At 54.9% G+C, this 24822-nt stretch overlaps 1 protein-coding gene across 1 annotated transcript in view; it reads right to left on the reverse strand.

Moving 5' to 3' along the window:
• The window catches only part of ARRDC1 (arrestin domain containing 1), a 40617-nt gene extending 15795 nt beyond the window's left edge, over positions 1–24822 (reverse strand). Inside the window, exons 1-2 of the mRNA XM_067309132.1 lie at positions 24616–24822; positions 4133–4243 (exon numbers count right to left, since the gene is read on the reverse strand). Coding sequence (XP_067165233.1) covers positions 4133–4243; positions 24616–24733 — 229 coding nt within the window. The 5' untranslated portion in view covers positions 24734–24822. The remainder of the gene's footprint in view (positions 1–4132; positions 4244–24615) is intronic.

Below are 24822 nucleotides of genomic sequence, written 5' to 3' on the forward strand. Positions count from 1 at the left end.
GCACCGGCCTCACGCCAGGGCCCGGCCAAGAGCGCGAGCCGCCGGCCCAAAGACGGGGGAGGCGCGGGACGCGGCGGCGGCAGCGTGGCCTTGGAGGCACCTGGGACCCTCCGCGAGCTGCTCGGCTCAGGCTTTTCCTGGAGGGGGGAAAAAACTGCAGCCGGTGCGACTCGGAGGTGAGGCTGCGGCAGGAGACCAGCCCTGAGCGCTCTTCCCTTTCCCGCACGTGCCCGTGCAAATCGGAGGGGGAACGGCACCGCCGCGGCGGGAGAGCAGCCGGAACGGGGGACACCATGTTTCAAAGAGCACAACGTGCGGGGACAGAAAAGTCGTCAGAGGCAGGAACAAATCCCCCCCCGCTTCCTCTGTTCCTTTTGCATTGGCGCTGCCGGGACGCGACGTCCTGCTCGGCAGATAAGGGGCTGCTCCGGCAACGCAGGGCCGCAGCCCCCTACACCCGAACCGCGGCGCTTCAGGCGGCCTTCGGCCTCCCTCCTGTTTGCTTTTCAGGGATGGGAGCATGGAAGAAGGGCGGACGAGAGCCAGCTCTTACCTGCGGGCATAGGCATGTATTCGCCCTTGGGGGTTTCCGCATATTTTTTCCACGCGCGGCAGGACCGTCCCTTGCGCCGCAGCAGTGTTTGCTCATGGCTGCAATAACCTTTGCTCGCGTCGCTCGCCGCTCTGAGCCTGCGGCCATCAGCTGCCGGCCGGGACCGAGACGTCACGGGCTGGCGGTGCTGGCAGCGCGTTCCCGCGGGGCTCCTCACTCGGGAACGCTTCCGACTCCCTTTTTAGCACGGCCGGCCTGCCAAGGCCGGGATTGCTGCTGCTATTCCAGCTATGGCAGGAGCACTTTGTGGCGCTGTCCCGGCGTTCCCTCAGCCCCGAGACACGCTGCCGTGGGGCGGGAGCAGTGCTGGCAAGGCTTCGCTTTGCACCAGGCAGGAGGAAGCCCGTCGCCTTCGCCCAGAGCCAGGCACAGTGCAGCTTTAGCATTAAAACTCACCTGCGCCCAGGACTCCTGCCACCACCCATCAGCGAGCACTGCCCAGCTCAACACCCTCCATCCCGAGAACCAGGAGCACAGGCCTGCCTCAGTTTCCCCTCTAAGCTGGGCTTTAGACCCGCAGGGCGTGGAAGCGGGGACAAGGCGCACAGGGAGGTGCCCCAGGAGCAGTCACCCACCCGAAAAGCTCAGGGCACGTTTCCCCGGCGGCTGCGGCACCCGAACCGCTTGCTGCGAGGGACGGTCGCGGCTCTCTGCTCCCGTCCTCTCCGGCACGCCAGCTCGGACCTCGCGCATGCCCCGTCCCAGAAAGGCACGTTCCCTTGGAGGCCTCGGCAGCTGAGAGCTATTCCCAAGGGGCCCAAAAAAGGCACAGCTGAGTCGGTGCCAAGGGTCCTGCAACGCTGTTTTTGTCAACGAGACTACCGCTTGACATCCCTAACGAATCGCAGCCGCCGTCCCGCTGCGCCAGGACCCATCGGGGGAGACAGCCAGCCTCCCGCCGAGACAGGCGCCCGCCGGGAGAGACGCCGAGCAGCAGCCCGCGGCCGCGTCAAGCCGTGCGCCGCTGTTCGGCCGCCCGGCCCAGACACCATCTTCACGAGGAGGACCGCTCGACAGGAGACGGCTACCTTGCTCCCCTGCTCGGCAGGCTGGATCGGCGCCAAGCCGGCGGGCTTTTATTTCAGAATCTGTACAGAGCAGCAGAGCAGTTTCAAGGGACGGCTTCAACGCGGTCTCTCCCGGAGGACTCGGGCCCAAAGGCAGCGCTGACACCACCCCGCTCCCACGCACGCAAGGACACCATCGCTTGCTGCCTCCACGTCCTTGCGGAGGCCAAGCAATCCTGCCCAAACAAGGACACGGGTCAAACAGGCCAATAACTCCTAAGTTTGTACCAGTCACACAATCAACAAATACCCGGCAAGCTCTGCCCTTGGCAGGGAGCCGGTGGTTGTGTCCGCTGCAGCTTTGACACAAGGAGCAGAAGAGGTATCCGGCACGCTGCTCCGGGTTTCTGGTAGCAGGGACTAGGCTTTTCACCATAATTACACTAACTTTGCAAGGCAGGACAGTAACAGCACTTAAGACACCTCAGCTTTTAAGCACAGTGAGGGATCTCCACAGTCCTACAGGACACATTTTTCCTTCGCTGCATTCATTACTTCTCCGATAAGTCATGCACCACTGATTTTTTTACTCCCGCTTGCCTGGAGCTGCATTAGCTCTGGAAGCCTATTCAGCCGGTCTGCTTTGCCTCCATCACACTTCAGGCACGCAACTGGGCAGCTGCCAGCTCCGAGACCCGCTCCCGGGGGGCGGGAGCAGGCCAACGCCAACGCTCCGACCCCAAACACACCGCGCTCAAGTCTCAGGCTCTGGCAGAGTTCACGGTACTGATAGTTGACAAATATCCACACTGAACTGAGCAGGACGCAAAAATCTGGGTCCCGGAAGATTAAGAGCAAAAAGAGCAGGGCTTTCCGTGAAGAGTTTAAGAGTTGGGAATAGCAAATTTTGCAGGGAGGGGTGTCTTTCAACCTCAGGCCTTCAAAGGTGTCACTTCAGCATCACGGAAGTACGTAACTATCAATATATTTTCCTTCCTTCCCAGCCTAGGACAGAACCGCAGTCCACATTTGCCCCAGTAGTCACAGCGATGGCTCCCAAGGACTCACAAGAACTGACTGCCTAAACGGATATTAAAATTTCACAGGGACTGCAAAACTAGGAAGGAGCACACCTGGCTTTTCCCACTCCCACTACAAGGTTCACTTTTGCCACAGCTCAGCTTTACCAGAACTGAACCGACCACAATATCACGGTTTCTCCCCCCACAAAGGATCAAACAGTCAAAACAAAGCCGGAAGGTTCATTTTTCAGTGCACTTGCAGGTTTACAGCTCTCCAAAACTCCGCAATCCAAGTTCACAGCCTCCAGCTCTCAGCTCATTTAAGCTCAATTGCCCGGAGCACCTTATAAAGCCGCTAGGATTTTGCTACCATTCCCATTCACAGCTGGGCTCTTCGGCTGCGATCAGCACCGTTTCCAAAATCAGGCAGGAACGTTGCTCGCTGCCCTCCCAGGCAGTCTAGCCTCCTCCTGCAGCCCGCGGGCTGGGAGCCAAGCCGCGGCGTGAGCCAGCCAGCTGTCTCCCTTCTCCGGGACCTGAGCGAGCAGCGCTCTCTCCGAGTGCTGTAAGGATGAGGTCAGTCTCCCCTTGATGCTGAAAGCTCTGCTTTAAAAACTGCTGAGCAAGCAGGAGCTGCCACTTCAGCTTTACCCGTTTCCTGTTGTTAGGCGAAACAGGATCAGAGGGCACGCTGAACTCTTATTAGCCTGCTCTTCTGCCACACTTGGTGTACGGTTACCACCGTAGCCAGTGCCTTCCGCAGGTGAATACTGGCACCTCTTGGTTTCAGCGGGAGCCAGAGCACAGCATGAATTATTTGTGGTAACGTTGACCTATTTAACAGCAGAAAGGCAGCATTCATTTGAGTCCAGATTCCCTAGAGGCTGCTGGTGTCACTTTACCCTGTGGCATAATACAACCCAGTCGCTATCTCGAGGCATCTCGGCTTGCAGGGTGTGCCCTGGTAACTGTTCTAGGCGGGTGTCTCAACGTTTCTCTTGGAGAGCAAGCAACACCTCCACATCCCCTTCGGTGCAGTCAAACTACTCCTGGCCTGCAACTGGCTTCTGTTGACCAGCCTTGAGCAGGGCTTTGCGGCTTCCAGAGACAACATGCACAGGAAGTGGAGCAGACTGAACCCACAGGGCCTTTGCGCTTGTGGACACCCACCAGCACTGGAGAAGTTGCTGCCGATAGCCCCGTTTCAGCCAGACCAGGGCCAGAGGATGTAAGCAGTGTCTGCAAGGTGGCTGCCAAGTTCTGCAGCCTTTCAGGATGCCTCTCTGCACAGCTCCTTCTAAGCTCTTGTAATTTCTAATATTGGCTCACATCCTTCGTGCGCAGGCCAAGGCAGCCTGCGAAGGGGTATTTCACATCAACAAGATGCTCAAGTCTTGGTGATGCATTTCTGCAGACCATCTTAGAAGCGCCCATCTCCCAGCATGAAACAGCACGGCCACAGATCTCTACTGCTTCCTTGTGAATCTTACCTTTGTCTGCCAGAGACAACGTGCTGTTAAAGTACTGCTCCTCCACGGTCCATGCTGTGTCATTGATCTTGTTAGACACCCCACAGGATCCAACGCAGCTCACCTTGATAGCTGTTAAGAGAAAGCACACATGTAAACACTGGGAGAAAGCAAAAGCTCACGTTCAGACTTGCTTCGAGTGCTGTATGTGGGCCTTATGCCCAGGAACAGAGCTATACTCCCATGGGAGCACAAAAACACACGCAAGGTGGAAAAAAGGGAGTAGAAAAACCAGGTCACGCTTTCAGTTCAGAGGCACATTTTCCCCTTTGTTACTCTCAGCACTGCTGCACTCTCTGCTACCCTAGTGCTCTTCCCAGCTGTCATCTCCATTAAAGTCTTTCTGTTGGCCTCCTTGCACCGTGAAAAGCCTTAACGGCAGCAATTTCAGCTCCCTGAGACGTAAACCTCTCCCTAGTTTTCTCCCAGATGAAGCAATATCCTCCCAACTTCCGCACCAGCCCCTGCACTCAGGTTGACGGCAGAGGACATCTGTGGCAGCAAAGCCTTCCTACACATTCAGGTGTCCCTGGGCAGACAGCGATGAGCGCACAGACGGCTCTGCAGCCTCCCACCCCACAAGAAGCAGGGCATCCTTCCATCCCTGGGAGGAGGGATGCATTTGGCACAGGCGACGTTGCGCTTGGCTGACTACAGCGGCTAAAGTCAGGTAGCGTCTCTGGGGAGAACGTGGGCTCCAGCTCCGCTCCACTGCTACGGCTGCGAGAGCTGGAGACAGCAGTGCCCGTGAAGCAGCGCATCCCGGGGAGGCATCCACCCTCGCAGGAGTGCAGCGAGGAGAGGAAAAGCTGTTAAGTCCTGCTCTACTGGTTTTCTCAAAGAGTCTGCTGGAAGGCAGCTGAAGCGCAGTGAGATTTTTCCCTGAGAGTCCATTACGCCTGCCTCACGCCAGCATTTCAGCCAGCTAGAAAACAACAGCAGAAACAATAAAACTGCTTGTGCTCTTTACACCGGCCTCTCCCAAAACCGAAGGTTCATGCTTCGGATGTATGCTGGGCGGGCTATGCCATTCGGCATTAGCCAGGTTAAACAAGGTTTATAGCCCTGTCCGCAGCAGCGGCGGGGAGTTGGTCTCCTGCACAAGCATTAACAAGCCCAGCTGCTGCTCGAGTTCACAGCCTACCCACCCCCCTACGATACCCCCAGCCCGTGGGAGCCTGTCCCCACGGCCCAGGATCAGTCTCTGCTTCAGAGGATATCGCAGCAGAAGCACTTTGCCCCTTAACGCTTGCCCTGCATCAAGAGCTCTGACCGCGTGGGTAAGACCTTTGCTTCTCAGCAGCCAGAGAGCACTTCAAGCGAGCGCCTTCCTCTTCCTCTTAGAGATACAGGGCTCACAGCAAAGCTGTGCAGCAAGGCCTGGAAGCATTTGAGATGCCATCTGATCCTCCCAAAGCAAGGAGGGAATTTGAGCTGTCTTCAGGCCTTGTTTTGGGAAAATCATCCCAGAGCTCGCTCTGCACCCTCTCACCGTGGCTTTCAGATGAGCTGCCCAGAAGGTATTTTCGCTTAGTCTTGGTAAATTCACAACAGGTCCAAGCTCGGGTGATGACTCTGGATCACAGGGGCAAACAAATGTGACAGACTGGCCTTGTTACACAGCAAGGGATGCTCTGTGCTGCTACTCCACCCAAGGAGAGGGCAGGCAGACCTACCCTGGCACAAATTGGGCCTTCAGGGTCATCCCAGCGTGAACGCCTCCTCTTCTGATTCTTACCAGGTTTTGTAACAGCTTTAATGGATCTCCCTCACTGGATTTGCCAGGTGAACATTTCCACTTGCAGGAAGGTACCAGGAACTACTAGGCAGACCCATTTCTCCCATCTGCTCTGCTTCCCTGCATTCAAGCAGCATCTCACAGGTCTCTTCCTGGAATGTAGGTGGCCAATCTGCCTTGGCTTAAGAGCCCTACCCCTACTCCACAAGCCTTCTCAACCACGCTTATCTTGCCACCTCCACCCACCTATCCAAACACCGAGAGCTGTAAGTGATGCTGCTTGCAACTACCTGAAACAGTTCTCCAGAGCACCTGCTTTGCCAGTGTGGCCATGTCCTCCACGCTGATTCAAGAAACCCAGATTCAGCCCTCTCTGCAGGGAGAACACACAGTACTTACTCCTGCCTTCATACGTGCTTTACTACATGCATTCAGACCAAATTGGCTCCTTAGGGCTTAAAGTCTCTGACCCTGCTATGGAGAACAGCCTCTCTCCATCAGATCTGCTGCCACACATGCACAGACCAATTATGAGTTCGAGCACCAGAGCCCATCACAAAGTGCTCTTTCATATTTAAGGGCAAGGTATAAACAACTCCAGATGCCAACTCTCATTAATCAAACATGCGGTAGTGAGGCCGACGTGTTGGCTCCCTTGTCTGTGCCTGCGATGCCTTGCTGCCATGCCCAGGGCTCTCCCACCCAGGTGGTTTCTGATGTCCCCACGCTCCAGCACTCCCACATTTTCATACTGGGGATGTGAGTGAGAAAAGTCCAGTGAAGAACTGGAAAACATTTACAGCCTCAAGGAGCAACAGCCACAGAGAAGTTTATAGAATGCCACTGTCTGTTGCAACGCCCAGATAAAGGGATGATGGGCTTTAATTCAAGCCTGTTTGCTGCATTGCAGTGCCCAGGCTTCCTGTTTCCAGGAAGCAGGCAGTTGTACATGTTCAAAAACATACACACACGATGGCTCATTTCCCTTCCCACAGGAGACAGGTATCCCAACACTCAAAGGCGGCAGGTTTGCAGCCCAGCTGGCCAACACTCAGTGCCAACCTTTGGTTGCTGTTTCCTGCTGTGATGGTGGGCTCCTCTATAGCCTTCCATTAGGGCTACAAATGGACCATGTCTAACAGCCAGAGGTCTTACTACAGCTAGTTAAGGAGTCCTTCACCTCGGACACAGGAGCTGCCAGCTCCAAGACATCGCAGTTAACCACGGACAATCCAAACCAGCTCAGGCACAGCCAGACAGCATCTAAGAGGAGGGAAGGCCCGGTTCCCTGGAGGGAGTGCGCTGGGGCTCTCAACAGTGCTAATCCTGGACACCCTCGTGGGCAGCCCTCTCTAGCCACGTTCCTAATGGTCACTCACCCTGAGGCAGACCATGGCAATAGCTGTGAACGTGGGTTTCCAGTAGGTCTTTCCTGGTTGCTCTTGTCACGGACTCTTGTCTAAGGGATTATCAGCAAGGAACTACAGACTTTAATCTCCACTGTGCTCTGGGCATCCCTCTGGCACAGACACAACAGGGTCCTGAGGTACCCCAGAGTTTATCTGAAGCTCTCAAATCCCCCACACCTCCTGTTCTGGCTGCTAAACACCAGCTAAGCCAAGAAGGAATAGGGTCCAGCCACCAGGTCCCGCAGGGGCTGAGCACATTCCCACTTACGCTGCGGGCATGGTTTTAACCCAGGTATCTCATGCCTTGGTCACAAGAGAGCAATTTAACCCCTCAGCAGTCCCTGTGCTCTTCTGGAACGGCACTGCAGGCCTGGCAGGCCACCCCGGGTGCAGTGCTTTCCTGATGGCCTGCTCGCTAGCCCTGTGCTGCCGTTCCAGATACATTAGGGCAACTGAAGGGGCAAAAAAAGCACCCAAGAACTCCTACGCTCCAGGCAGAAGAGCTTGGAGGCAATTTCACAGCAACAGAAAAACTTTCCCTTCTCCTCTACACTCTCCAAAGCTGTTAGCGTACCGTTACCAGGGACACCAAATCACTGGGACGCAGGACGAGACTCAGAGCAGTTCGGGTTGTAGAGGATTCACCATGGGATGCCTTCCCTGAGCGTTCTCCAGAAACGTGAACTTCCACCCTCTGCCTCACTGACGGAGAGACAGGGCGGACAACAGGTCTGAGCAGACGTGACACCCCCACGGGGTTAGGGCTGGCTGACAACAGCTACAGCACAGATACTTCGAGCCTTGGCTGCATCCTCCAGACTCCAGGAAGGAGCTGGAGGACTCAGCAGATTCCCAGGCCCCCGCAGGCTGGGTGAAGCTGTGGGCTGCGTGTCCAGGGTACCCAGCGTGCCAAGAGCCCTCACCATTTCATCCCAACAGCCACCAGTGTCAGAGCAAGTCCATCTTGCAGCTGCAGTCTGGCAGCTGCAGGGCTAAGGTTTCCCCCAATCCATCCAGGAGGTTTCAGAGGCGCCTGGTTCAACAGGTCAAACCATTAATTTTATCCCTAACTAGGTTTTGGAGCAGCTCACCATAAGATCAGCCTCCCCACAAGCATCCTGTGAGCTGGACAGAGCAAGATGCTAGGAATTTGCCTGGCTGTGGGTTTTGGGCTCCCATACACAAAGAGGAGAAGGAACACGGAGCTGCTGACAGGCAGAACCGAGCCGCGTGGTCCTGGGGGCAGCTGCGAGCTAAAAATGGAGTCGGCAGGGCAGGTTTGGCAAACTGGCACCATCAGAGCTGCTGCAACTGGAGCCACGTGAGGTGCAAAGCCTGCTAGCTTGAAGCACTGTCAGGAAGCTAAATGCACAAGCTGAGCCTTTCCAAGGCCTCCCTCCGGGCAATCTCTGTGCACAGTTGCATATATAGCAAATAAGAAAGGTTTCTGCATCAGAACAGGCCAATTCCAGTTATTAGAAACCCACCAAGAAAAAAAGGTCTCTGGAATCCAATGCCACCAGTGGCCCCAGTTACCATATTCCTGCTCTCCATTTACCTGGATTGCTTTGAATAAACAAAGAAAAGCCAAAGCACTGGAAAGGGGGAAGGGAAAAGAGGCAAGTGGAGAAGTGAATCAAGAAGCCCCACAGAAGGCAAAGGCCCCTTAACCCCTGCAGTGCCACTGTGTTCATGGGAGCAGGCAGACACGTCATTAGCAATGCACTACAGCACTCGCCAAACACTGGCAATAAAAGGAGACAGCTCAGCCACATCCATCTCTGCACTAAAGTAAAAATAGAGATGCCAAGAGCTGGGCACGTCCGTTTTCTTCAAGGTGATTTAAGGAGAGCAGCCGTAGACCTCGGATTACTTTTCTCTGTTGATCCAGGGAGCTGCCTACCTCAGGGGAGCTGGCAAGAAGAAAGCAAAGGACACGCGTCCCCCTCCCCGTCAGCAACGGGTTGTACACGCGCGTCTCCTCCAGAAGGGCAAGAGCCTTCCTGCTCCCAAAATCTGGTCACGTGCTGAGCAAGCAGTGTCACCTACCATCCGGCACAGGAGACTGCCGTTACTTAACGGCAACAGCACCAGCCCCAGGCACAAGTGACTCGTCTGGGTTCAAGTCCCATCTCTGTCACACACCTACTGCAACACGTATGGGCAGCAGAGGGATGAAGATGACAAACCATGGCTGTTTTAGGTTTCCTTGGGCGAGGAGAGGAAGGCAGCCCATGGGGTGCTGCACAGGGGCAGTCTAAGCACTGCACCCCTCAACAAAAAGCAGCTGCGGCAGTTGGGGCCGGCGGCTGTTGCATTTGGTGGTGGCTTACACAGGACGAGGGCGCTGGCCCATTAGCGCGTCCCCACCGTCGTCCTGGAGTTTCCCCTTCCTCCACTGCTGCAAGGGCAGCTGAAGAGCTGACAACCGAGCTCTGAACAGTCCGTTACAACAGCCCTGGATGTTTGCCAGCTGCAGCCTACCCAAGCCAGCGTACGGCCTCAACCGTGTCTCGAGCAGATTCACAGACTTCAGCTGCCCGTGCTGCAGGGAATCGGGTGTCCTGCCCTGCGAGCGCAGGCCGAGATGGACTGCAAAGCTACCCCACTTTGTCCACACCGACTGCACACAGCAACTGGGACACGCGTTTGTAAGGGGCTCAAAGGATACCCCAGAGATTGAGACGTCCTTCAGAAAAGCGCATTTCTTGCGAGAGCTGTTTCTAGGCCTTGCTGGTGGTGGCCACCCAACTCCTAGCAAGGCAGCTATGGTATCAAAAACGAGGTAACAGTGCACAAGACTCCCCATTGAGGACAGCTCCCTGCAGGAGATGGGAAAGGTCCAGAGCTCCAGTACCAGCATGCAGCAGCACTTTCCCGCTAGACTCTTGCAAAAGGACTTGTGCATGTGTGGATCCAGATAATAGGGGGAGTAATGAGGGAATTAAGTGCTGTGGGAGACTAGCAAGTCTGCATCAGATAGGTCTTCATTTCATGGAAACCAGCCAAGATCAGCTGGAGCCCCTTTTCCTCACCCCTCTCCATCAGAGCAGCGGCAGGCAGCTATCACCATGTTTTAATTAGCTTCTCTCAAGCTGCAGAGCCCAAGAACCTCCCATGCGCTGGTAACCCACCACCCCTCTTCTCCTGCTCAGCAAGCTGGAGAGGCCAAAAATAGCCTCAGCCAAGGCCCCACGAGAAAGAGGTGACAAACAGCCCTAAGCACCAGCCACTCCCCAATCAATGAGGAGGGGGCAGCAGCTCCCCCTGCATCGATGCGCTCTCTAGGCAACAGCGCATCTGGGTCCTGTCGCTTCAGGGAGGGGAAGTGAGGTCCACAGCTGACCACAGCCATCGACCAAGAGTCCTTCCCTGTTCTTGGCCCCAGCCAAGAGCGCACGAGTCTGCCACCCCCACCGAGGCGGGTGCTCAGGCCTCGAGGCTGGGCTGTCAGAAGCACAGGTCTTCTCCCAGCTGCGCTAGGCTCAGCAGGCTATGGTGAAGCTGCAATGGTGTGGCATGGTCCCCGTCGTGGGGCAAGTGCTCACCAGGCTAACATGTACGGGATTTGGGCAGGGGATGAGGAAGACAGGTCACATTTAGCCCAGGCCTCAGGAAAGTCTGCATCTGACTTCCACCAGTGCAAACAGCTCTGCTGTGACCCACATGCCCACCAGCTCACATTGAAGACCTTGCTTCAGGAGGGATCTTTTCCCCTCAGCCAGTGTCCTTGGTTCCAGAAAACAAAAGTCTGCTCTGAAGAGATAACACTGCTTCAAGGCCATTTCCCAGAACCACCTCTACAAGCAGCACCACAACTTCCCCTCAGAGCAACTCTTTTTGGGTGCAAGAGACGAAGATCACGCATTTTGTCATGCCCCAAGACCTTCTGGCCCCATTAATCTCCAGCCTGGAATCTAGATGGAAAGCCTGAGAGGCAGCAAGCCCTGCAGAGAGAACAAGTTACCCTCAACCAGTTTGTGGAGACAGGATTATTCCTAGAAAAGCTCTATGAAAAGCAGACGCCAAGGAAGCTTCGAGCACAAAAGGGGCACGATGAGGCCTTTGTACTGATTTGCTTTCATGCAGACAGACACTGGTACAACCTCAGGCACAAAAGGCTCATGCCCTCCTCCTCTAAAAGCACGAGGGAAGTCTAGGTCACAAGACGTGCTACTCCCCTCTGGCCTCCAGCCCTCATGTGTAAATACACTGAGATGCTACTAATTAAACCAACAGCTCCTAATTAATTCTCAGCTGTCCTAATCCTTTGAGGTCTATCCTGTCATTTCCCAAGACACAAATTGTCTTGGGCACTTCACAAGACAGTGATGGAAGAGGTCAGCTTACATTAAAAGCTGGAGGCAGCAGCGGATTTGGCACAAAGTTAAGGATTGTCTGGAGAGGTTTCTATTTTCTTCCTTCCCCGAAGTTTGGTGCAGGGGCAAGAAGAGAATTAAGCCTCTAACTGTGGGAGAAAAGCAAAGCCCTGTACTCTCCAGAGCTCCTTAGAAATGCAGATCTTGCTTCCCATCTCAAATCAAACAGGTCCCAGGAGCTGACTTGTCTGAAGCTGACACATATCTAGCAGCATTTGCCACACCAATAACAGCCTCCGGCACATGGGAGACCTCGGACACAGCTCCTCGCAACCTGGGGGGAAAGTCTCCAACGCGCCAAGCCAGCCCATCACACAAGTCACAAACGCCGCTTTCTCCTCAGAGACTGTGGACAGGCTCCAAGTGACAACACAGTCATTGCTACGGTCCGACCCATCTTTGCCCCTCCACTGCTTCATCACTTCTGGCCAGAATGGGCAATGCTCCCCCCATGCACAAGCCCAGGTCAGGCTCTGGGACCACCCCTGCAGCCCCTTCCTTCCAGAGTGGGGAGAGACAAGGACTTTACCATTTAGTCTCCAGGAGTGAGATTGGCTGCTCAATCATTCCTTCCCCAGGCTGGCACTCACCATCTGCACCCTGTGATAGACTGAACCAGCCAAATCACTCACAGCAGCTGGAAGGGACAATCCCTCCCTTCCTGGCCCTGAACTTTTCGTGAGCCAGTTTCCAAGGCAGCAGAGCCAGTCCTGTACTCCCAAGCTCAGCAAGACCAGTCCCGAGAGCCAGGTTTGCCTGTTCCTCTTGGCTGTAGCAACAGGGCTGTATTGGCCTGCTATCAAGCCAAGACAGGAGAACTGATAAGGCAGAGTCATGCCATGAACAAGATGTGGCCAGCACACAATCCCTGTTGTCCACATACAGCAAAGGAAAAAGGAGAAGAAAAGAGGTCTAAAGCACTCACTAAACCCAGTTGCGAAGGGTTATGGGTGTGGGGGACAAACCAACAACTCTGTCCTCTCCATCTTTTTGGCTGGGGAAAGAACTGCATCAGATGCTCAGATCAGGAAGGAGCAGAAGAGCTGTTTGCTGGAAGGGCCAACACACCTGGGATGCCCAGGAGGGAACCAGGATGGCACATGTGCTCTTGTGGCTACACACGTGAGACAGGGCCCTCCACAGTCCCGCTTAGCAGACCCAGCAGGTGCTCCATGCTTGGAGCAGTCTCAAATCGCCCTTGCCATGGAGACAGATCATGACCATTTCACCATTTCTGCTCTTTGCGACACTGCTGCGAGAAGGTCAACATGTTTCCTCAATCCTAAATAAATGAGTCAGCTTTCCAGGTAATATCTCCATGCTAAAAGGATGTTCTTGTTTCAGCAAATGCTGAAGTCTCAGAAGAGAGACTTGGCAGGTTGTGTGCCTGCACAGAAGCAGAACGGCATCTTGGCCAAGTCCTCTCCCAGGCAGGCTGATCCTCTCCCATCTGCAAGCATTTTCTTCTATCACAGAGATTGAGAGCAACAGGGAAACCTGCATTTTCCACCCCTTCTCCAAAATCAGGAGTCTGTGTACATCCCAAGGGAAAAAGTGAACTGTTGGGCTCCTGTTTAGGACAAACTTCTGTTTAAACCAAAGGCTTTTCTCCTGTACAAAGCTGACAGGTTTATTTATAGCATCACAGAGTTTTATCGGCACTCAGGCTGCCCTCGGAGGACGGGGGTCATCTTGAACATCTGGAACAAAATCCCCCTGGTTGATCGTGTTTAACAAGTCTGTCTTTGCACACGTCGGGCTGGGGAGGAAAACTCAAGAGTGAACAAGGCCACACGGACTGCGGAAGGGGGGGGAACAGCAGCATACCACAAAATTTGTGCTTTGGCTCTGTACGCCCTGCTGCCAAAGGCAACCGCAGTTCCTTAGCAACAGACACAAGCAACAGGCACGAAGCACGCTGCAGCATCCGCCGCCGCATCCGCACACCGGGTCCAGCGGAGGCTCCGGCCAGCCCCGAGCCCTGCGCAATTGCCCTGGCACAGCCATCTCGCTACTCAGCAAACACCCTGCAGAAAGGGCTCCCCCAGCTCCCTCTTTCCCCCAAACCACCTCTTGCAAAAAAGAGCGAGTTTTTTTATTTTTAAGCTGCAGGCGGACGTAGCTCCCGCTGCTGTGCCACCCCAAGAGACTGGGAAGGAAGGTGGGAGGAGTGGGTGTCCGTGGCTACTGCAAGGGCAATCATACCCTAACACCCAGGCAGCGCGGAGGCCGCGCACGTGGGTCTGGTGTGGGTGTCCAGCTGCACGACTAGCTCCCCCCTTACCATGCACCTACTCCAACCCTCCTGCTGGGTGCACAGGCGCAAGGCCTGCAACCAGCACACTCACAGCCAAAAACAGCAGCCCCGACTGGATTTGGGACAGGCAGTATTCCTAGATCATGGCTTACGAGGAAGTGGGGAAGGAGGAAAGCAGTACCTGGGACCAATTTTGGAAGCCCAACCTCGTGCCCCATCTCAAACACAGCATGGCCCAGCAGATGCGTGGGCTGCACACAGCACCTCCTGCAGCACATGGGATGGGAGCCCACCATCCTGGCACTCGAGTCCTCATGCACAGAGTGACAGGGCACCAACCACCACGTCCTAAGGGACGCGTCTCTTCCTTCTGAACCAGGACGACACATGCAGACACCCCTGAATGCAGGGAACAGTCGGATCAGACGGGAGCACAGGAGGCACTGCAGAAAGTTAAGTATTTGGCTTTCAGAGACAGCTCTCACAGCTCACTGTTAAAATCTCCCTGCCAGCCACCCACTTTGGCTGCACTGCCAGGATTTGCAGCCTCCTCTCCCAATACCCAGCGCTGAGTGTCGGGAAGGAGACACAGAGAAGCTGCAGATGAGCAGAAGGCTGGAGGGGATAGCGGAGTCATTTCAGGCACTTCTCCGCTCCGAGGCGCAATGCCAACTTCCAGTCTCAAGAAATCTTCCTTTCTACTTATCAGGCCAGAAATTCAGAGAGGTAAATTCTGATCTATTTTGAGACTAACACGCCTGCTCTCCTTCTAGAGCTGCGCTTGAGAGTCCCTTCTGTCACCCCATCCAGAAGGGAGCAGGTTGTTTCCACCACGACAAGACAGAGCTCCAGGTAGGGCTTTCCTGTGATTTACAACAGGAATCACGCGCCGGGTCAGAGCTGCTCAGTTCGTTACCCAGCCGATCCCAGCAAACAACGTGACTGAGGTCTGCTCGGCAGCAGGAGGCCCCAGGCAAACGTGCTGCAAGGCACCAGTATCACAACACCTTGTTTAAGGAAGCACCCCGTCCGCTGCCAGTGCCTCGGCTCGCTCTTCCTCGCCCTCCTTCCTGCATAACGCTCCGTATAGCTTGGTATGGCCCAGCTCCTCGTCTCACCCTCGCCCTGCTGCCGGGAGCAGACACAGCACGTGACATCCGCCTCTGCTGGGCTGCACGTCGCCTTCCAGTCCCAGCACCGCTGAGCGGCGAATGCTGGGAATATGGCCAGGAGCAGAGACGCCTCATATTTAGGATCTCAGTAAGGTCTGGGCAAGATATACTTGTGACCCCCTGTACATCTTAATTTACAGTCATTACTTCTCGGGGAACTTGGGCGACTTAAACTGGCTTCTGTGGGCTTTGGGCAGCCTGCATTTAAGTAACCCATGCTCTTCAAAGCAGCACAGGGCTGCACACACACAAACGGTCAGAGCACCCCAAGCTTCGGGGTTTGGCCCCTCGAACAGCCCCGTGGGAGGGAAACGCAAGTCCCACGTGCCCCACGTACAGCCAGACAAGTGGCACCGAGCCAGCGCTCGCCCAAGCTCCCGGGAATGCTGACAGACGCCAGGACCTGCCAGCACTCAACACTTTGAGGCAGACTGTGGCCTAGCTGACTAGTCTGAGCAGTGCTAAAACAGAAGAGAGGAACCACTTTTTTTTTTTTTTTTATAGCTTGCCCAGAAAGAAATAGGTTTCCACCCGGCACTTAGCACTACTTTAAGCCAGAGCAGTTAAGATATTCTGATGTACTCGACTTCCCCGTCTAAAAAAGGAAGAACTAGACAGGAAAACCCACCTCATTCTAACCACACCAAAGGTCTCAGGAGACATTTGCGAGGTGCTTGAAGACCGGTCAGGTCCATGCCATAACAAACTGCTCCTTTAAACTCGTTACCCCTTCAGTGTTTTTCCCCTGCAAGCACAAAGCGAGACACCTTATCCCATCTACCTGGCAGAACAAGCCAGCTATTCACCCAGCCCAAGAGATCCGCAATAACCAGCCGGGCAGGCAGAGCCCTCTGATGTCCTGGGAACACACGCTGGTTCGTGACCACCGCCAGCTCCGCTCTGTTCTTCCCACACCCTGCAGCAGGTTTAATGAACTCTCCCCCTCAGACACTCACTCTTCACCTGCATCTCCGGTCGCGGGAGCGTCCCCCCTCCGAGCTCGGCGCAAAGCCACTGCAGGCAGATAAACGGCTGCCTGATCAGGTTTCTCCGCTTACCACAAAGAGGTTGATTCACCAGGGCCTACTCCCTTTTCAGGCTCTTTCTAAATAAAGGCTTCAAAGAGTTCTGGAAATTCATGCTTAACAGGCTTACTGTAATGCCAGCGCACAACAGCTCCTCTGGGCCAGACTCCACTGCAGGACCGAATCTGGCTTGTTTTCTTTTGGGACTCTCAGGTACACTTTTTCCAGGAGTTGAGGCTGGAGCAACTCCTGTTGGTTGATGCTCATTTCGGCACATCCTCACTGTCACCCAAAACACTGGCAGACACAGGTCACCAGGTCTTCTCAGCAACAATCGGTCCTGCAGGCGCAACACAGGCACTCAGGAGGGGAGGTGACGGTCCTCCACCCCCTCCTGGAGCTCAAGGGACACTCCTGGTCCTGAACTCTCCAGGACTCTCTCCCTGTGCTTGAAGAGATGAGTAGCCACCTGACAAAAAGTCAGCTCAATACTCAGTTGGCCAAAGAAAGGTCTCTAACAGGCTGAACACCCCCCCCCCTCAACACACACACACGCTTTGGACTGAAATAATTCAGCACGGACAATATTGCTATAACCAGGCATCTTGAGTGGGCCTCCATCTCCAGGGTGCTGGTGAGAAGGACTAAAGAAGCAAGTTCACGACTTTTCAGACATCCTGAAAACAACTGTTTCAATGCGAGAGGTTGGAGCTCATGTACAAGAAAAGACGACAACAGCGTCGCAATGAGCAACTGCACAAAATTCTGCGTTCACCTGCCCTGCTGCGCTCCTCCAGGCAGACTCACAAGTCAGCAGCTAGGATTTGCTGAGACACCTCCAGATGATTTAGCACTGCTGCTACTCCCAAGCACGAGCCTGGAGCCAGCTCACCTCCTCCTAACAGAGGAGGTTGTAAGTGGCCTTTCCTGAACAGCCCTATTTATAAGCAATAAAGCAAGCTTGCACTTAGTGAGTCTTCATTATACGCGTGTACCCGTGTGTAGCTAGGTTCTGCTGTTGGGGCAGGGAGGCAACAAAGCGTGGGATGGCGCCACGGGAGATCCCAGCCACCTTGTGTCACGTGCGCGCTCCTGAAGATTTCACACACCACACTGAGCTCTCACGCATTGCTTTCACACGTCTCAGTTGTCAGGAAATACCCCCTCCCCCAGCCCCAGTGTCTTCGGAGAAAACAGCCAGAATCCGGTTTGTTCTGCATAAGAGCTGCTCCTATGATTTTCTTTGATGCCATACAATGCAAGCAGCTGGATTCTCTATTTATAGCAAGATCATCAGTTTGGAAAGATGACTTATGTTCTTGTTATTACCAGAGCACCAGATACATAACAAATCCCTACTACACCAGGAGTGGTACGAGTTCATAAGGTAATCTTCACTCCCCACAGTCAGGCTGGACACCTGCAGATGTCCAAGCAGACAGAAGACGTAGTATTCAGGGCTGAGAGCTGAGCCCCTCGACCTGACATTCAGTCCTAGGCTGATAGTCCCCATCAAGAAGGCACTAAATCATGCCCACATGTTGAGACTTCCTCCTTGGACGTGTGGCCTTCCAAGCCATTTTGATTCATGTCTTATTGTGGGGAACATTTGGGATTAAGGAGGGTGCGTAAGGGAGGGACGGTCAGCAAACCACCGTGGTATCATCACCTCCGGCATGAGGTGCTGGAGCCAGACAGACTGAGAACAGGGCTCCATAAACAAGCACGCAGGACTGGAAGTTACACACAGGAGCGCTGGTGCTCCAGAAATGATTCATGCTTTTTGCAAACAGACTCACCAGAATGCTTTTTGCTGTGGGTATCTGATAAACTCCAATTTTAAAACCAAGACTAAGGTGTTACTGAGAGTTCAAAAGTTGAGGGCGTTTTTAGACTAGGCCTCTAAATAGTTCCAAATTGATATCAGCTTTCTACTCTCATCTTGCAGAGAGGTAAAAAGCAATGTCCATCCTAACCTCAGGATACCCCTCTACCCTCTCTGCAGTCATCTGGCATCTCAGGGTCCCAATACATCTACGGACATTTCCTCAGACGATCCAAATCAACCACATGGGATTGACTACCCTACTAAAGGCCATATTTGATCCTAGACAAAGTGGTATCCAGCCACGGCTAAGCGCTCTCTGATGAAAAGCCTTTATTCACAAGCTTATTCACAGCAAAAACCCCAGCTCACTCTTGACACTGGCACACCATCACCTATTTTTTAATTGGCCATCAAAGCAAGTTCAGGGGATGTGGGGCTGCTTCTTAAAAGCCTTCACAGGCAGAACAAAACCAGAACGTCTTCATGGTCTGAAACCATTTCATCTCCAGTTTCAGATCCTAGAAATGAAATGGGGAATAAGAGCATGTGCGGGTACGACTGTACACAGGAGAGAAATCCACTGACTGGCAGCAGCCTGGGTCCTTTGTGCACTTCTTCCTCTCCTAAGCGCTTTGCACTTCCACACCAGAGATTTTAAGAGCGACAGATTTTAAGAGTGGCAGAAAGAGACAATTAACTTCCACAGCAATCCCTGTAGCCAGACTTAAGAGGTCACAGCAGTAGCCTAAAGGCTATATGCTGGGTATCTCAGTAATCTGCCCTCAAAAAAAAGACACACCAAATAAAAAGAGCGCCAGCTCCTAATGTGCTTGTCAGGCCATTTCAGGAGCAGCCACTCCAAGGAGAAGGAGGAGGAGGAGGAGGAGGAGGAGGAGGAGGAGGAGGAGGAGGAAAGACTTGCCCCAGTTCCCAGCAGAGCACCTTTTCTGCGCTTTTGGACAGGTCAGGTCTACAGAAGGTCCGATCCACTCTCCCTGCCTATGAAAGCCTCTAGCCAGAGTTACACATCAAGGGACAGCTACGTCACTTCTACATATTTACTTCCTCCTCGTCCCCCTCTCATCCAAGAAGGACTTTGGGCAAGGTATTCCCCAAGGCGGCTATGGGCAGAGCAGGACTGTCCATGTTGCCACGCTCCCTTGGCAGCAAAGCTGGCTTGAGCCGTTCTTCTCCCTGGCTGCTCCCCTCTCTCGGGCCTGTTCATGGGGCCCGTGCAAGGCGCGGGGAGCTGCCACCAAAAAAGATGGATGCGGAAACACAAACTTATTCCTCCCAGCGAGGGAGCCTCCCTCCAGCCTACCTGACTCCAGTTCGGGAAGACAAACTACACCTCTGCCAGCTCCACACTGCTCCGGGGAGAGAATAAGCACTCACACCCCGTTTGTCACACTTGGAAGCGAATCAGACAGCCACAGCTCCACTCCGCTCCTTCTCCCATTTTGTTAACCAGGAGGGAAGGCTACGGCACGTCTCCTCTCCGAAGACGGCAGCAAACACAGCTTTCTGGATGAGCACAAGAGGTGTGCGCGCAGGGTGGGGAGCGAAGGGAAACACACGCTGCAGAGACAGGAGACACCAACAGCCTTGTGATTAGTTACTGACTCCGGGGGAGTTTGAGCTCCAGCAGCAGCCAGCCAGTCTTAGCAGAAATCCCTCTTTTGTTCCACAGTCTCGGACAGACTTGGCCACACAGCTCATCGCTGTCTCGCTCCAGACAATGAGAAAAGAAAGTTAATCCACTTCCACTGTAGCAGGAGCCATCCGGCCCGCCGGAGCGACGCAGAACGACAGATGAGCATTCCTGCGCCCCATCCTGGCGCCCGCCGCAGCTGAAGGACGCCAGCCAGCTCGAGGACCGCACCGGGCCCTGCCGGTATCGCTGGGGACAGCTACAGCTTGTGGATCCTTCCCTGCCTACCGAACCCGCCGCGGTCGTGCCCAGTTCTGCGCTTCAAGCAGCCGTGCTCCATCGCCAGACTGAATCCTGGAGCAGAGACAAGCCACAGGACCTCCGCTGCCCGGATGATTTATAGATGTGATGAGATGAGGTGACCTATGCTGTCAAGCATGGGAATTTAAAATCCACCCTTACAGAGGACGAACTTCAGTCTCAGAAGAGAGCACACTTCAAATTACTAAATGGAGATTGAATCCATCCTTTAAACATCACTTTACTGAGCAGATCAAGCCACAACCTTCCTGCTGGAACAAATTTTCCTCCGTTTCAGGAGTTTTAATGTATGAAGAATCCTGGCTAATGGACAGAGTCCTCAGGTGTTTCCTCTTTCCCCTAAATAGGGTACAGGCTACATGCATAGCGGAACCACCTTAACCACATTTAAACTTCTTCCTACTGCCTTCCTAGGGAAGCAGAACTGACCTTCTGGATTGGGCACATCACTTCGGATTTGAGTGAGCTGCTTTCAACCCGCCACCACCAGCTTTCTCAGTTCTCCACAGGAGAAATGAGAATATTGACTACATTTAGGGAAAGAAAGAGTGAGGCACAGGCTGCGTGGTTGGAAGAAATGGGAATTATGTACCTGGATACTTCTGTAGCACGAACAGCCATAGGTACTTCCATCTGGAGCTTTGCAGTTCAAGAGACTGATTTTAAAGTCTAGTCATCAGCACATAAACCTGGACAGCTAAATAACAGAGTGGAGAATAACACAGTGCTGAAATCTGCTTTGGAAAGCACTTGCAGTTTCTTTACTCTTAGTGACCTGGGAGAGAGGACTGTTATTTTAACATTACACGTCTGCCCACCAGAAGCCCAGCTGAATGGGAGGCAGCAGGACTGAAACGATCTGCATTGCCCCTGCAAGCTTTCGAGCAGAGAGGAAAGCGCTCCGGCATAGGCGCGCGGCGCGAGCCTTTGTTCCAGCATGCCTTTGTAGCACGCTCCTGCCAGCGACCAAGGCTGGCTTCCATGTTCTGGACTTGCTGCTTCTCCTCCCTCCCCCCAAATTAACTCCATATCCAGCTGGCCCAGCGCCAGCTTCCTGTTAGATTAATTATTCTTCGCACACACGTGTTTGATGATTTACCCAGTAAGTCAGGCACAACAATTAGGAGCTCTGCATTTCCATTAGCGCTCTCCCCCGAGGCCTCAAAGTTTGCAGAGAAGGACCTTCATCCCGGCGCAGGCACGCAGAGGAGCGCGCCTCCTCTCACGTGGCTCAGGGGGGTCTGCACGGTTTACGAAAGGCGAGCCATCATTTATGACGCTGCTGCGTGGTCAGCCGAGGACGAGGTGTTACTGAACAGCCATCATCGCCGGTTCATGGGACCGGCAAGGAAGCTAATGTAGAAGAGAGCATTTATGATCCTAAAAGGTGTGTCTCGAATTATACTTTCCTATGACCTGAGATTTCTAGCACGTTTAGCAGTACGGAACGAACCTTGTTTGTCTCTATTGTTCACCTTTTGATAGGTGCAGTTTCCAAGAGCCATAAAACCCTGTGAAGTAATCTACAGCCTTATTTGCATTTGTGCTGGATTTTGGAGCTCAGGAATCACAATAGCGAGACAAGCAGCTGCACCAGATTGGTCCAGTTTGGGAAACACTTCGGTGCTGTGGGCCAGACCTGTACGGGGTAAGTATTTCAGGTCTTTTCCTTGGAGATATTTACTAGTCCGAAAAGTTATAGCTGGTCACAGGTGTAGCAGCGTACTTCACAAGGCGACGCAGTTGGGAGGCCTCCACCCGCCTCTCCCCACGCCCCAGCAGAAAGCTACAGCATAATAAAGGGTGTCTGATCCCTCGCTGCTGGACCTGTAAGGTTGAACAGGGCTGACTAGTGCTAGGCCCTCAAAGGAGCCTAGTCTTAAGATCTCTTTGCAGCAGGTAGTTGCCTGCTGTCACACTAAGAAGGTTGCTTCAGCAGATACATGAGCTTCCTCCTCTTTTCCTGAAGGTAGGACATTTCCTTTAGCCGGACAAAAGAAGAAGGTGCCCACCTGAGAGAGGTCCCCAGCCTTATTGCTTAGGGTTGGCTAGACACCAGAGACCATAAGACATGAAGCAACAGGAAAGACACACAGCAAAGAGTCACCTTGTGTTTTACAGATATTGTCACCACATCTCGAAGCAGACTGCTTATTTGGGCAGATTCAGACACCAGTTATGGCAAGCTAGCACCACCCATGAACTTTCTCCTAGGTCCCCTTCTGTCCCAGCTGGCAAAGCCAATTTGCACAGACCTCAGCCCAAAGTAGCAGCCCACATCACCTCTGCACAGAAGGAGAAGGAACAGCCACACACAGTCCGCCTCAGATTTGGCCAGATGCTGCTGCCAGCGCCAGGATCTCAGCCAGCTTTCCTAAAGCCCTGCTCAACTGCCGCAGCTTGTTACCAAAATTACTGCATTGGTATTATACACAAAGATCCAACAGCAAAACCTCTCCTGACTCTAGAACCAATTCTTATGCCAGACCCTAAAGTTTCCCAGAGTCGAAGCAATAAGGAACATCTCCAGAACGAAGGGCAGAGGGTCCAAAGACACCCTCCTCCTTGCCCCGCAACAACCAGCTACAGCACACCGGGAGGCAAAAGAGGAAAACCTGGCACGTAAGGGAACCCGAGAGCCCACAGGCTCCCCAGGGGCACCAGCAAGGTGTAACCATAGCCAGCCCCAGCCAGCTGGCAACGCGAGGGACTAGCACAACTGAGCCTTGCAAGGCCAAACACCCTCATCTCGCCCAAGAGGCCCCTTCAGGGACAGGGATGGAGGGGACAGGCCAAGGAAAGGGAGGATGGCACTCAGCAAGCACTTTGCCTAAGAGTTTCTTTGCTGGAAAACAAAACATTGCTCTAAGTATCCTCCAAGCAGATAAATGCTCTGGATGTGCAACTGTTTTGCTGTGACAGGAGTTAAACAGCCTGCAAGTCTGCACTTGTCCTAGATATTTTTTTTTCCTGAGGAAGCTTCCAAACAGCTATTGCAGAAAACTGGGAGAGGAGTTTGCAAAAGCAAGAATATCCCAGCCCTGGCTGGCACAGGCACCATCATCCAGGCTAATGTCCGTGTTCAAGAGACTTTGCATTTTAAGCTCTTTGGCCTTTCCCCGCACCCCCCCCCCAATAATTTGTTACAGAGGACGAAGCGTTCATATAGGAGAAGCGAGCAAGACAACCTAGGCGAAAGCAAGAAATAAGTCTGCATTTCCACAGTGCTGAGCACAAAACTATCCCGTAAGTGTTAAGGTCTTCTCCAGGGTGGGGGAGCTAGTAAGCATGGGAGCGACCCCTTAACTAGCTGGCTCATCCGAGAGGTCAGGGCAGAGCAGAAAGGGTTTGGAGCCTGTAATTCCCTGCAGCCCACTCGCTCATCCTCCCCTTCCCAGTTTGGAAGGGCTTCAAGGAGCAGCTGCCCTCCCCCTAGTCCATCCCCGTTCATTCACCCCGCCATCTCCTGACGGACTGACTGCAACAGCCACCAACAGGGCCTGCACCCCCCCGGCCAGGCACAGCAGCCCGCCTGCTCCAGATACCTCTCGCGCCACGGACGCAGCCGAAACAGCAGCAGCAGCAGCAGCAGGAAGGTCTCCTGCCTGCTTGGAGCCACTTGCACTACCGACCTCCTCTCCCCCGACTCCGGCAGGGCCACGCGCTCAGGCTAGCAGTCTCCCGCTTCGCCGGTAGTTTCACAGCTCAAAACGCTGGAGTTCGTTTAAGACGTTACGCAGCTGTTGCTAGCGATGGATGCTAGCGCGCCGTGCTGGCCAAGGGACAGGCGTCCCTCCGCGCGGAGCTCCTCGGGCACGGGGCAGCGGCCAGCTCGGGCACCGCGCTGCGCGCCTCCTCGCAGCTCCCTGCCCAAAACCGGCGGCAGCGGGGCGCCGGGCCCCCAGCCTCACCGCGGCTTCAGCCAGCCGCAGGCCCGGAGCCGTGAGTGGGTGTTCATAGAAATAGAGGTTTGGGGGTTATCGCCGCGGCCCGGGCACAACTCGCAGCTCGCGGAGGCGCTGGAGGCGGCGAGGGGGCAAGGCTGCGCCGCGCTGCTCCGGTCTTCGCCTCTGTCACCCGGCTCGTCACCTCCCTTCGCCGTCACGCTCCACTTGGCATTCGAGCGAGACACGAGGCGGTTTTGGACACTTGTGCAAACAAGCCCGTGCTGCCCGGCTTTACGGGGAAGGGGGGAAAAAAAGAAAAAAAAAAGGGAAAAGTAGCAGGAAGCGGAGGAAGGGATAATGGGGCAGGCTGCTCGCAGCACCGCCGCCTCCCTCCTCCGCCCGGACCCCCGAGCCGCAGAGCGGCGAGCGGCGCAGCACGAGCCCCGCGGCCGCCGGGGCGAGGCGCAGCCGCGGCGCCGCTCCGGCCCCAGGCGAAGGGGAAGGAAGGGGAAGGGAAGGGAAGGGGGTGGCGGCGGCCTCCCCCCGCGCCGCCAGGCTCCCGCCGCCCCGCAGCGCCCGGCCCGGCGGCGGGGGGGGCTTGGAGGCTCCTTTCGCTTCGGGCGGGCGGGGAAGAGGCCGGGCCCGGGCGCCACCGCGGAGCCCCCCGCGGGGCCCGTCCCGTCCCGGCGGGGCGGGATACCCGGGGTGGTGGGGGGGGAACGGGGGGCTCCCAGCCCGGGGCCGGGCACCCCGCGGCGGGGCGAGGCCGCGCCTCACCTCGGTACTGCAGCGAGCCGGAGAGGCGCACGGTGACGGTGCCGGCCAGCGGCTCGCCGGGGCTGTAGATGACCCGGCTCTCGCCCAGGCGGATCTCGAAGAGCTGCACCTTCCCCATGGCCGCGCCGCCCGGCTGCCCCGGGCCGCTCCGCAGGCAGCGCTACCTGCCGCTCCCGCCGCGCCAGCGCCGCGATGTGCTGCCCCGGC

This window comes from Apteryx mantelli, chromosome 21, assembly GCF_036417845.1.
Source record: "Apteryx mantelli isolate bAptMan1 chromosome 21, bAptMan1.hap1, whole genome shotgun sequence".
NCBI lineage: Eukaryota > Metazoa > Chordata > Aves > Apterygiformes > Apterygidae > Apteryx > Apteryx mantelli.